General features: G+C 34.4%; 1 protein-coding gene across 1 annotated transcript in view; it reads left to right on the plus strand.

Annotated features, from left to right (window-relative positions):
* The window catches only part of LOC108528789 (low-density lipoprotein receptor-related protein 1B-like), a gene marked incomplete at its 3' end in the record, with an annotated part of 103,688 nt that overhangs the window by 44,221 nt on the left and 44,700 nt on the right, over nucleotides 1-14,767 (plus strand). Inside the window, exons 10-13 of the mRNA XM_017870771.1 lie at nucleotides 2,646-2,774; nucleotides 5,774-5,896; nucleotides 9,865-10,005; nucleotides 11,089-11,276. Coding sequence (XP_017726260.1) covers nucleotides 2,646-2,774; nucleotides 5,774-5,896; nucleotides 9,865-10,005; nucleotides 11,089-11,276 — 581 coding nt within the window. The remainder of the gene's footprint in view (nucleotides 1-2,645; nucleotides 2,775-5,773; nucleotides 5,897-9,864; nucleotides 10,006-11,088; nucleotides 11,277-14,767) is intronic.

The raw sequence follows: 14,767 nt of genomic DNA on the forward strand, positions 1-14,767 counted from the left end.
GATGCAGGATGTAAACACATTCTTTATTGATATGCATAGAGTGATTCTGATCTGGAATATTGAGGGTCCATTTTGAAAACCATGGTCTAGTTTATTTCTATCTTTTGAGAGATGAAAAAAGAGAAACTCACAGAAATTAATAAATTTGCCTGAGGTCACTCAGATAATTAACTATGACAGAGGTATGAGCAGAATTCAGATTCCGAAATATTAAATAGGATAGTGACTCTTATCAATCAAATATTATCCGAGTGGGTGTGCAAGATGGATCTAGTGGAATTTATCAACGTGTCTTTCTTCTCCCTAGGGATTCTTTTCCCTGAGGAAGGCAATATGTCTCCAGATGGCAGTGGCAACTATGAAATAAAGTCATGAATTTTTTCTTTGGTCCATTTTCTTCTCAATTGACTATGATGTTTTGGCATGTTCTTAACACAAAATCTGTTGAATACTGTCAAGGGAGCCAGAAAATTAGCTACAAAGAGCCTTATGCCATTTTATAGCTGGAGTATCTTGGTAATTATCCAGTCATACCCATCATTTTAAAGATAGGGTAATTCAGACACTAGTCTTCACCAAGGTCATGCAGAATTAGATTTCTCCACTGCCATATAAGGGCTCTTTCTATCAGACTGCCTTGAGAACAAATTAAAGTGATAATATGGCAGTAGACAAGAAATTTTACATTTATCAAAACTTCCTTAAGAGAAAAAAAATGCAGTTACAAAATCTCAAGCTAAAAGTAAAATGTTATACAAAGCATTGAATTGAGAATATAATAGTAAAAGGACACTTTATGTTTTCATGGCAAGCTTAAAAGGATAGATAAGGAGGAATAATATAAAATATTTTCTGTGGAAAGAGAATTTTATTATAAAAAATACTAAAGACATACTAGTTAGCAAACAAAATCATTTTAAATGAAGGTACCTTTATTTGATAGATTATTTTCTAACTTCTTCCAGTATTATATAACATGTTAAACTTCATTTTGTTAAATAGATCCTCAATTAAATAAGCAAATCTAGATTACTGGGGGATTTGTCAACATTCACTCTTCATCCTTTCCTTCAGGCTAAGGTATATGTCAAGAACAGGTATGTTTATGTTGCAAAAGACTCCTCGAGGATTGTATGGTGATACCCCACTGCTTACCATATTGAAAACATTACCTCAAAAAGAATATTCTGCTCCTAACAACTCTGGCTGAAAAGTAAGAGGATAAATGATAATCCAATTAAAACACATTGGCTACTGCTTTCAATTATTAGAAACAAATATTTTTCATCTAGTCACTTATATTTCCTTCCTGGAGATAATATTCTATTTTCAGCAATTCAGCAAGTTTCTTTTTTAGCATTTATTCTGGGTAACTTTGGGTCATAAGAAAGTAAAATTTAAAAAAAGAGAGATTTAGGATTCACTCAGGTACTTTTACAAACAAACAGAACATTCAAAACATTCATTGTATATAACTGCACAGGGACTAGGAAAACATCAGGAGAGAGGGTCATTTGACGTATGGCTACCCTATGATCATAAGTGGAAGGAAAGAGGAACCTTTTGTACTTAAGAGTCCAAATCAACAAGCATTTTTTGAAAGACATTATCATGCAAATAAAGAAACATTGCAATGATAGAGCAAAGGTAGATTCGAATTATTATGCATGCAAAAAATGCAATGTGCATACATTTTTTCTTTTGGTACTACAGGATGGAGAGTAATAGTAAGGACATGAGTGGTCAAAAGATGGTGCTTAGGATTCAGCGGGTTGCGGGTTCTGGACTCCCAGTGCAGCATGGGGAATCATGTGAAACTTGTGACTTTCTTTTTTTTTTTTTTTTTTTTTTTTTTTTGAGACAGAGTCTCGCTCTGTCGCACAGGCTGGAGTGCAGTGGCCGGATCTCAGCTCACTGCAAGCTCCGCCTCCCGGGTTTATGCCATTCTCCTGCCTCAGCCTCCCGAGTAGCTGGGACTACAGGCGTCCGCCACCGCGCCCGGCTAGTTTTTTGTATTTTTTAGTAGGGACGGGGTTTCACCATGTTAGCCAGGATGGTCTCGATCTCCCGACCTCATGATCCGCCCGTCTCGGCCTCCCAAAGTGCTAGGATTACAGGCTTGAGCCACCGTGCCCGGCCGACTTTCTGCAAGCTTTTCAACTTCTCCGAGCCTTGGTTTTCTTTTCTGTAAAAAACATACTAATAATAGTTCTATGGATTGGGCTTATTGTGTGGATTAAATGAGTTAATATGTTAAGTGCTTAGCACATATTAAGCAATATAAATGGCATTATTTCAATTACTATTATTTTTCTAGTTTCAATCCTTTAGAAATGTTATCTCAGTGTATTCACAATTCTATGATATTTCTATGCTTTGCCACATTTTACAAGGATAAAATACATTATTTTCTACCATGTAGCTTTAAGAAAGATAACACTATAGCTAGGAAATAATACCTTCTTACATAAAAATGTATAGACGACTACAGGGGAAGAATGATGTTTAATGATTCCCAATAACTACTATCGCCTCCTTATAAGCAATATTCTTCTGCTTCCCCCCTTACTACAGAAAATGTAAATGGTAGACATTTTCCAGTGGACACAGAGTGGTCTTAATGGCATTATGTTTTTGCGTTTCAGGTGCCGTAACCTGTGCTGCTGACATGTTCAGCTGCCAGGGCTCTCATGCCTGCGTGCCCCGACATTGGCTTTGTGATGGTGAAAGGGACTGTCCAAACGGAAGCGATGAGCTTTCCACAGCAGGCTGCGGTATGAACACTGGCCAGGGCTGCATGTCAAAGAAAACTGCTACAGCATCCTTGGGCATTTGTTTTTGTAGTATTTGCCGTAGCACATTTCCCATTGCTTTCCCAATTCCTGGGCCCGTAGGTAGTACTGGACTTAATCAGGTGGGATGTTGTTATCACAGTAGTTCTGCAACCTCTTTAACTACCGTTCAATGTTTCAAACATGCGCAGTCGGATTACCCATTTTAAAACCATTTTGATAAACACAGACTTATCATTTCACTTCTCAGCTAATGTAACTGCACTTTATGTGTACGAGTACAGTAGGTTTGGTACTTTTTCTTTTGCGTCATCCACCACCATCCCTCCTGAAGGCTTTTAGATTGTCTATTATAGAAACTCTGGGAATGACTTCTCTGATCCTAAATAGCTACTGATCAGGAGGTCAGTAAACACCTATCAGTCCTATGGATAGGGTATTAACCCTTGGGTCGTGTAAAAATAGTATGGATATAGCCGAATGAAGCTGAGGGATCAGAGGAGCACCTTCGGAGGTCAGGCAATTTACTAAGTTTCTGACTCTAAGTCACCTCAGGAAATTTTCAGAGTATTACTCAACAGTAAACTTTTAGATGAATTCCTTTGCATGATCAGGAGGATGAAGGGACTGAATATTTGAATGCAGATCCCAAGGTCACATAGGGGATTTGTTGGGCTGAGCAATTTGTCAGAAATAATGCTGCGAACTCCACTTGTTAAAATGAATTCTGCCAGTCATCTCTCCAATGGCTTGCCTTCACATCTTTTGTATTTGGAGCCATAATGTAAGAGAGAGAGAGAGAGAGTGTGTGTGTGCGCGCGTGCGTGTGTGCATGGGTGTGCACATGTACATGAGGAATAAAGCAGAAAAGAAAAAAGAAAACTTCGAGGCAGACCTATTTGCACAGAACTCATACTATTGTTGTAGAATAATTCACTTTGATCTTGAAACTGATACGTGTGTCTGTAAAGGTCAATGGGGCCACTGAGGGCTACATAATAAAGGATTATGCATCAATTCAGGGATCCAGATGGTCCCAGTATGCTGTTGCTATTGTAGCAAGTTAACACTCTGGGAGGCATATTAACACTTTTGGACCACATGGGTACTATTAAGTAAATTATGTTAAAATGCAGCAAATTGTACTCAAGTGATCTGAAAGTGTTAATGCCAAATAAGTCACTGTTGCTCAGTGTTTTAAAGATTAAATTCATGTATTGGAATTGGTGTAATTCACCTGAGTTACCCAAGCTGGCATACAGTTCAAAGTTAAGAGGAGTTAGTAAAATCAGAGTTTTACTCTGATTACAACAGGCAGTTGTTCACGCTACTTCTCTGTGGCTTCTACACAGCTTTAAAAAACTCTTTGTTAAAAGTAAATTATGCCTGATTACATTTTAAAAACCCTTACGTTTTACCTACACTATGTCAATAATTTCTGAGATAAAGGGAGAGATTTTTTGGTTCATGGAGACTGGGATGGTCTGGGGAGAGGGGGCTACAGGCAATGGGAAAGAATATTGACAATACCTGTATCTTAAGTGTTAAAGTGATGTATATAAAAGATACTATTCCAATCACAAAGAAATATTATGTAAAATATCCTACTAATATGTAAAATGCCTCATGGAATGATTTCAAGAAAAAGTGATGATATTATCTGAGACTTGAGGAGCAAAGAAGGAGAAAGGTGTTTCATGGGGAGAAAAGTGCTTATTAAGACATGGAATGGAGAAATGGAAGACACCTAAATTTTTCAAGTACCCGCGTTACATATCAATTATTGGAATTGTTGCTGTTATTCGCATTATTGAATTCTCACAATATTGTAGTGAACTGTTTTGAGGAATCTGCCAAAAATAATTATTATATAAATAGGAGTTTAAAGAGCACCTAGACATTTATTAAATACTTAAAATGAGCCAAATCTGCTTCACATACATTATCTATTCCTTATAAGAAATTTATCAGATACATTTTTGTCCCTATTAAACAGATAAAGAAACAAATGCCCAAGAAGGTAAATTGCTTCCTTAAGAATACAAATATAAGTGCCACAGCCACTTTCTGTAAAACCTTTCTCTTTCTAGCATTCTACAACAGCATATAGCAGATTATTGCTATTTGCAATACCCCAAACCTTGAGTCCTGCATAGCATTTACCTTTTAAATATAAGCAAAGATTACTGAAAATATTTGAACGAGCCTTGCAAACCTCTTATGATTCTATGCATATGGTATTAATTTTTTCTTTCTCTGCACTAGTTATGTGCTTTTGAATTTTTGCTGAAATTTTATTGATCACTTGGATCAACCATTTTTCCCACTTGTTGGAACATTGCTTTCATGGATCAATATTCCTAAAGGGTCAATATTCCATTTCATTTGTGTGGTACTTATGGTGGGGCTGATGACATCAAAGAATTTACCTTTACCTAATTCAACACCCTACTCTGGAAGTTATCAAAAAGTTTTATTTTATTTTTTTAAAGACAATAACATTCTAAACCTTCTTAGTTTTCTTTACACTTCCTTTATGAACATTAATATTGTTCTTTGCAGGTCTATTTTTCACAAGGTAGCAACATTGTTATTACTTTACCAGCATTACTGTCGGCATAAGTTCAAAAAAAAAAAGCCAGAATATTATTAGCTGAGATATTTTTTCTAACATATGAACATTTGAATTCATCCTTCACCAAATTTAAAATCGCTACATGGCTTGAATTCAGGGTCACTCTGGAATAGTTGAATTCATGAATACTAAATCCTTGAATTATGTGCATTTATATTCAGACATTCTAATATAAATACATATGCAATTATTAGCTCATCTGATGTATTGAATATTATGCAAAGTTTTCTTTTTCTCAGTAACTATGAGTTATTGGATATGATTTTACATATTCCCCAAGCGCCTAATATGGGAGAAGATAAAATATGTACTAATCTAACTTTATTTTTTGTGATATCTTTCTTAGCTCCCAATAATACATGTGATGAAAATGCTTTCATGTGCCATAATAAAGTATGCATTCCCAAGCAATTTGTTTGTGACCATGATGACGACTGTGGAGATGGCTCTGATGAGTTACCACAGTGTGGTAAGTACGTCTAAAACTTCGTGAAGGAGATTCCTAGGCTAAGAGTCTTTCAAAAGTAGTATGTAAATAAATAACTAAAGCAACAAACAAACACATTTCTTAGTGTCATCAAGAGCCAGTGAATTCAGTAATACAAAATCACAGCACCTATAACTTATTTAAGCTCTAGTATAATACATTTATTTGGAAATCATACCTGTTTGCAGTATATTTGCATCAGTATATTGGAAAATGTTTATAAAAATGTCTTTGGGCCAGGTGTGGTGGCTCATGCCTGTAGTCCTAGCACTTTGGGAGGCTGAGGCAGGTGGATCACCTGAGGTCAGGAGTTTGAGACCAGCCTGGCCAGCATGGTGAAACACCATCTCTACTAAAAATACAAAAATTACTTGGGCATGGTGGCGCTAGCCTGTAATCCCAGCTACTCCAGAGGCTGAGGCAGGAGAATTGCTTGTACCCAGGAAGTGGTGGTCACAGTGAGCCGAGATTATGCCACTGCACTCCAGCCTGGGTGACAGAGTGAGACTCCCTCTCAAAATAAATACATTAAAAAAAAAAATCTTTAGTTTAATATATTTTGAAATACTTGAAATCTGAAGACAGTATATCGCTGGCTTGTTCAGTTGTATAGCCAAATTAAATATTTGGATTAAAAAAGAATATAATTCAGAATTATCAGAAAAGCCAGACACTTAATATTTTCTACCCTTTATCTTTTGATGTATTCAATGATTGGATAAAATTTAATGTTATTATCTTGAAATGTATATTGCCTTTACATATATTTTTCTACATGTTATATATAATATCTATACAACATATAACTTTAATGATAATGTCAATATATTAAAAATGCTCGGTTGAAGTTGAACTCTAATGTGAACATAATGTTTTTGTAAAATATTTGAATGCATAGACATGAATAAATGTATGTAATGAAAAGCTGTGAACTTTATATATGCTCATAGAAGGCAACAGATTTAGTGCCTTCCTTTTTCCTCCCTGTGCAGTGTCTATAGCCTTGGCCTTTGATATGAACCTCACTGAAATTAGTGGGTATCAGTTTTTATGATTATTTCAGCATGAAGTCGTACATTTGATGTGATATTTTTAAGGCTACATCATAACACAAGATATAAATCTGAAGCAGAGTTATATCCAATTGAATACCTCCCCTCTGCTAGACATTATATTTGGTTGATCCAGAGGTGAATGAGACAGAGAGGCCCCACTTGGAAAAGTCACAGACAAATGGAAAAAACAGAAATGCAATGTAGTACCATAACATATTATGTCAAATAGAAACGAGAATCACAATGAGATCAGAGCTGAGAAGAATCGTTCTTGAGGGAGGCACTAAAGAATAGAAGCTGGCAATGTTAGTAAGAGGAAATCCTATGTAATGCTAGAGAGCATGGTGTGGTGGTTAATAGCATGAACCCCAGAGCTGGAGAGCCTGGGTTCAAGTCCTGGATCTTCCACTTAACAGCTATGTGACCTTAAAAAGGTCACTTCACTTCCCTGGGCCTCAGTTTTCCATCCATAAAATGTGCTTAATAACAAGGCTTAAATGTTATGGACTGTTCAGAGAATTAAATGAATATATATATTATATATATATATATATATATATATATATATATATATTTGAGATGGAGTCTCGCTCTGTCGCCCAGCGCTGGAGTGCAGTGGCGGATCTCGGCTCACTGCAAGCTCACGCCTCCCGGTTTCACGCATTCTCCTGCTCGCCTCCTGAGTAGCTGGGACTACAGGCGCCGCCCTGGGCCCCCGCTAATTTTGTATTTTTAGTAGAGATGGGGTTTCACTGTGGTCTCTATCTCCCGACCTTGTGATCCGCCCACCTCGGCCTCCCAAAGTGCTGGGATTACAGGCTGAATTTATATTTTTAAAGTTCTTAGAGCAGTTTCAGGAACAGTAAATTCTATATGTGTTTACAAAGACTGTAAATTGAGATGGGTGAGGAACAGCAATTAGTCCTCTGTTAGGTAAGTGGAAGTTTAAAAAGTTGAAGTTAGATTTGAGAAAGGCTGAAATACAGTGTCAGAGAATTTGTATTTAATTATTTTGTCTCTCAGAGGCCATTACACATTTTGACACAAGAAAATGAAATGTTACAGTCACATTTTTGTTCTAGAGCCATATTTTTTCACCAGAGTGGGAGAAATACTGCCATGGAACAAAGGAGTCATAGAGGGAAATAAACTAGTTAGGGGGTTATTGTGATAGTTCTGATGATAAATGACGTGGGTTTTGAACCAGGTTGAGAATGGTGGAGTGGAAGGTACAGAATGTGTCAGACTTCATTTACAGTAGGACATGGAGGATAAAAGGGAATTTCTAGCTTGGATGACTTTGTGATTGCTGCTATTAATGAGTGTTGGGATACAAGAGGTTAAGGGTTAATTTTGTCGGTAAGTGTGAGATGTAATAAAGACTTTATTGTGGACATTTTGAATATGAGGTGTTAATCAATCACATAAAGCTATATAGTGAGTGTGTGATAATTTAATTTGAGATCAGAAGTACAACAAGGACAAGTAATATTAACTTTCTATCCGCCAGCCTAAAGGTGGCATGAAAATAAAGACCGAATATTGAAGTTAGGGCTTCACTGGCAACATTTTAGAGTGGAACAGGAGAGGACTTCATACAGAAGGAAAATAAGGGAACAGCAAGATCAAAGTTGTAAAGAAGCCCAGGAAGGTAGACTGTGAATATTATTAAGTCAGGAAACTCTTTCTAAGATAGTGTGGTCAGAAACATAAAATGCTGCAAAAAGGTGAAGTAAATAGGAGGCCGAGATCCAGAATTTGATGCTTGGCACTTGGTGTTTCTTATCTCTAAGAGGAATTTCAGAAGATAGATGTCACAGAAATGAAATGTTGATTGATTAGAGATGAACTGCAGGCAAGTAAGTGGAAGCAAGATTGGGCAATAAAGAGACGAGAAATGGGCTGGTAAGAGGTATATAGATAGATTTTTATTGTTATTAGACTGGACAAGACTTCAGTGTATTTATTAAATGAGAAGAAGGAGCTGGTGAAGGAGGAGAGAGAGGGAAGAAATGCTAGGGAAGCTGAGGCTATTTTGGAACTATCTAGTTTAACCATTCCAATATGAAAACAATTTAAATTAGATATTCATTATTAAGTATATTTTCTGTTGGAATTGTGTTTATTTCTTAAGCCATAAAATCTTACCCCTCCCACTTAAAACAGAGCATTTACCCAGATTTATCAAAAGTTCTACTAGGAATAACTGGTTTTATTGTTGACAAACTTAGAAAAAATTCATTATAAAACAATATTGAAAATCAAATAAGTTGTACTTACAAGTAGACATAGATATGAACTTTTCACAAATGATTTTTTCTATAATTTGAATAAAGTTTTTAATGACTCTAAGAATCAATATATAGGATAATTATAATAGTTTTGTTCTTATTGTTCTAAAATTGACTTTTAAATTTTTCTCATTTTAACAATGTTTTTACACATTGAGTGCTGCTTTCTAAACATAAACACGATACCAGAGCTTCTGAGAATTATCATTATAGCTCAGAATTATAGCTCATATGTTCTCGTATTATGCCTAACCAAGCTAATTCTAATAGCTTCGTTTTCATTTTCCATTCTAAGATATATCATTAAGATCTAGATGATAGGTGAAGAGAAATGGTATAGTCAAGGGTCACTTTCTTGTTTCTTCACCTTGAAATAGTAAGAATGTCTGTTTCCAACTTGAGTTTTTGAACCATAGTTCTACTTCCAAACCACAAACATCTCTTGCAACTATAACCACTGTTACAGAAAGAAATGAGAAACATTTCTCATAGGAGACAAAGGTAATCCACATTAATCAGATGTAGTGTGCATTGAGGAGATGACATTTCAATTCGTATTGGTATTGGTTATATGAATTAGTCAGATTTTTTTCTCTGTCTCTAGGATACCGACAGTGTGGTACAGAAGAATTTAGTTGTGCTGATGGGCGGTGTCTTCTAAATACTCAATGGCAGTGTGATGGAGACTTTGACTGTCCTGACCATTCTGATGAAGCACCTTTAAATCCAAAGTGTAAAAGTGCAGGTACAGAAATAGATACAATACCAGGTTTATTCTAAAGTGTTTTCAATGGAAAAATTGTGATTTTCTGTCTAGTATAGTATATTCGATGAAAGAAAATGCAAATTATTAAGCATGTGAAGTATCTCATGACACCATGCAGGGTACTAATAATTGACTATGTGGTAAACTAGTTTTAGAAAGTTAAGTCTGTGTCAGAAATATAAAGATTTGAGGCAGTGGTACTGCTGAATTCACCATCCTGTCTTCTCCACTGCCAAAAATTCATTATATCTTAATATATTAGTTTATATGAGAATAATTTCACTGTATTGGCCTATTTGAAAATTCAAATGCAAAAAAGTTAAAATTTACTGAGAAGTGGCCTGTATTATTCATAATGAGGCAAAATGAAACAAATTGCATATCATTTGAGTATACATATATTAAAAACTTGGTCTGTTTATCACTTCTCTATTCCAAATACTAAATCATATATTATAGAATATATTCAATAACTTTTTTTTCTCATGGACTTTACATGATAATAGGCTTTCTTTTAGCATGTATGATGAGTATTGTTCAAGTCACCCGGCTATTTTCCATAGCTGTATTTGGAACACCTATTATTCACCACTGATGTCTGTTTTATACCCTGACTTCAAAATGTCAATGCTATATTTCTAGGAAGAAAAGAATCTAGGAATATCTACCTATTCTAGATTCTTAATTTTTAATGACATATAATTTCTCAGAGACCTATGGCTTGAGGGAATTTTCAAACCATCATTATGCTTTTGAACACATTCTTCACAAAATAGAGGAGGCAAAATACTTCATTAATTTTACTATGGAGATTTATTTTGATAATTAATTTTCATGGTCAAGCTATATTTGCAATAAGTGTTGAACATGAAAGTGCAGTTTGCCCTTGGTTTTCTGAACTTTATGTATAAAATATTATACTGAATATGTAAAGCATTTTATATATACTTTATTATGATTTTTGACACACATGTTTATCATATTTGTGAATGTTTTCAACAATTGCAGTATAAAACAATGGCATGCCCTTTATGTTCCATTTGTTTGTTTGTTTTTTTCCAGAACAGTCATGCAACAGTTCATTTTTTATGTGCAAAAATGGCAGGTGCATTCCCAGTGGAGGTCTTTGCAACAATAAGGATGACTGTGGCGATGGTTCAGATGAGAGAAACTGCCATATAAATGAATGTTTGAGTAAGAAAGTCAGTGGATGTTCTCAAGACTGTCAAGACCTTCCAGTCAGTTATAAGGTAGGTACTCATTAGAAGTACCAAAACATGTGATACGTTAGAATTTGAGGTCAAGAAAACTATTTAATCCAATGTAGATGAACAAGTTAAAAGCCATCATCATAATAAAACTAATTAAATGGAGAGTATCTATATAAAGATACCGTAATAGTAGTGTGACATGAAAGCTGTGAGAATATAGTTAAGGAGACAAAAATAAAATTAAAGCATTTTTCAACATATTCAGAGCATAAAGGAAATAAATAAGCCAGGGATGACTAGTGGTCAGAGGCAATACTGCTGTGTTAATAACTGTATAAATATGTATTTAACTCTTAAGTTTCCATTTCTTCCCTCATTCTCTCTCCAGTACATCTTCAAAGTGGAATGGGCTAATAATTTACCACAGCACTAGAGAATAGAATATTTTTTATACAAACAAGAAGGGAAAAAAACATAAAATCTGAATTATTAGGACTTAGTGTAAATACACTAAAAATAAACCATATGTAATATCCGAATAGTTTTTTGTAAGTACCATTTCCCTGAAGACAGTGATTCACTGACAGAATCGATGGACAGAAATAACTTCTAAAACCATCGTAGCTTCAGCATGTTGGGATGGTGGACAAAACTAACACAATGTTGAAATAGGTTAAAATCAATTTTGTAAGTATGGGAAAACCTCATTAAGAACAATTCCTTTGAAAATTAGTGTTTTTAACGGAGCAACAACTCTGTATGAATCTTCAATAGGACATAACTACTATAAACAACAGAGGCAGCCTAATGAAAATTAGGACCATTACAGAGGTTAGATTTTATTCTGCCGAGCTCTGCCTGGGGGTACTGTGCACATGCATGAACATGGCATTTTATCAAGAGAAACCATGACGAATTGGAGTGTATCCAAATTTGTATATCCAGAAGCATTAGAGTCTGGAGCATGTCTTCAGAAGAAGTTTTGCTTAGAGCAAAGACAATTTACTAGCTGTATTCACATACTGTATATGAAGTAGTGTAATAGTGAACATACTTAATCTGGGTTGCTAAAAAGATTGGAATTAAGAGTTGGAAAGCAGATTCTGTTCAATACAAGGAAGAAGTTTCTAATGTTAGAACACTTTTTATTGGAATGAACCACCTCACACATCACCAATGAAAGTGTTTCTGCAGTGGCTAAATGACCTTCTTTAAAGGATGGTAGAGAATTTGTGTATGGCAAAGGTGTTGGGCCATTGTTCCTGCCAGCTTTAGCATGCTATGACAAGTCAGTTCTATCTAATGGTAAATTCAACTAAACAACCAATTTGCAGTTTTTAAGTTCTGAATTTCTGATATTATTAACTTAGCTACATGGTTAGGTTGGTTAAGATTTTACTGTGTATAGACATAACCAAAGAACCACAACAATCAATTCCTCCCTGCAAAAATTAGAGATAAAAAATTGAAACACCAAGAAAGATATATATATATATATTAAAAAAATTTTTTAGACCCAGTATTGTATTAAGAAGAAGTGGTTAAACTTGTAAACTTAGAACATGAACTCATTCACAAACAATATATTACAGTCAGAAAGAAACAAAGCAAATGAGCCAGTACATCTTTTAATGAGATGAGCATGCATCAAATAATTAATTTTGGCAGTAAATATTTTAAAGACCAATGAAGCAGAAAAGAAATGTTATTGATGACTTGTGTAGAATTAACATAGAAATCTTTCCTGAATACATCAGGGAATGTGGTTTAGAATTATTGCAGGTAACTAATTAAAATTTCAAGTCATAACATTATAAATAATTGTTTAGTTCTATCATATATACAGTTATGTACCATATAATGATGTTTTGGTCAACAATGTGCTGCTTATACACTGGTGGTCCTATAGAATTATAATACCATATTTTTACTATACCTTTTCTAAACATATGGTGCAATATGTTTAGATATATAAATACTTATCATTGTGTTACAATTGACTACAGCATTCAGTACAGTAACATGCTCTACAGGTTTGTAACCTAGGAACAATAGGTTCTACCATATATCCTAGGTGCATGATGGCCTATACCATATAGGTTTGTATAAATACACTCTATGATGTTCACACAATGACAAATCACCTAACAGAATATTTCTCAGAAAGTATCCCTGTCATTAACTGATGCATGGCTGTGTGTGTGTGTTGTGTGTGTGTGTGTGTTTGTGTGTGTGTATGTGTTCTATGTGATACATTTCAAAGTAGATTTATTTCTGTTTATTCCATGTGTATGTAATGTCTGTGATAACAAACTTCGTAATAAATTATAAAATGTATAGAATATCAATTATATACGTTGTGACATGACATCAAAAATAAGGTTTGATGTTATTTTAAATGCCTGTATTAGCACACAGCCATACCATATTTGGAAACTGCTTTTGGTAGAAGACAATATCATCCAGAAACACATGTTAAGCCATGCTTATTTTAAGTATCTTGAAAGATTCCTCACACATAAATACTTGTTTATCAAGACTTTATAAATGCCAGTGTTTTCATTTTGTCTTCTCAAGAAACTATAGAATGAAGTGATAATTCAAGTTAAAATAGACACAAGTATTTAATACTTCACAAGGCGTGTGCATGTTATCAGACAGAATTGCTATGATGTTTTTAAGTATGTACACATGTAAAAGCTAGTTAGTAATATAAAACATCTATTGATGGAAATATGACTTGTACAAACATTCAAGATGAGACCAGAATCATAAATAAAAGATTTAAGCAAAGGTTCAAACCAAATATTTTACATATTGTGTTTATATTTATGTATATGTATATTCATATACATGTATATATTATGCACACAAATATATGTCATATATATGACAATTTGTTGATAGCAAACTGAGTAAAAAGCTTTATGTACAACAAGATGCTTCTACTACATTGCAAAAATATGTGAGCTGATAGATTTCTCTGTTTCAGAGAATGGGGAAAACTATCCAGCAACCTACTTCTCCTTGTAACATAAGCAGAACGTGACAAGAAATCATCCTCTAAATTCTGCAATGAAATGAAAATTGCTTACAAAAGCAAAATTTAGACCTTATGGACTGTGGCCAATTTGCATGTTTGCAGTAAAACAAATACAATGTATCTAACTATTCAAAAGGGAGTAATAACATTTAACTGAAGCAAAAATCTTATTTTGATAGAAAGGATAATTTACCATGTAAAAATAAATGTACTTCTGGGAGGGAAAAAAGTTATGATGTATACAGTAGAAATAAAATAATCAATATTTGTCATGTTACTTGAAAAGCTGCAAAGAAATTTTCCTGAGAGAAATAGAAAAGGCTTAGTTATTTTTTCTGCTAGCTATATTTTCTTATAAAAATTAGTCTAACTCTAGAAAATTCTAAATAATTTGGAATGGTGAGAAAAATTAAGATGAGACTGAATCATACAATTTTCACTTTCATAACAATTGTCTTTTTTAAGTGAAAGAGAACATTCTAATCTA

The sequence above is a fragment of the Rhinopithecus bieti genome, unplaced genomic scaffold (genome assembly GCF_001698545.2).
Source record: "Rhinopithecus bieti isolate Rb0 unplaced genomic scaffold, ASM169854v2 scaffold_6090, whole genome shotgun sequence".
Taxonomy (NCBI): Eukaryota; Metazoa; Chordata; class Mammalia; order Primates; family Cercopithecidae; genus Rhinopithecus; species Rhinopithecus bieti.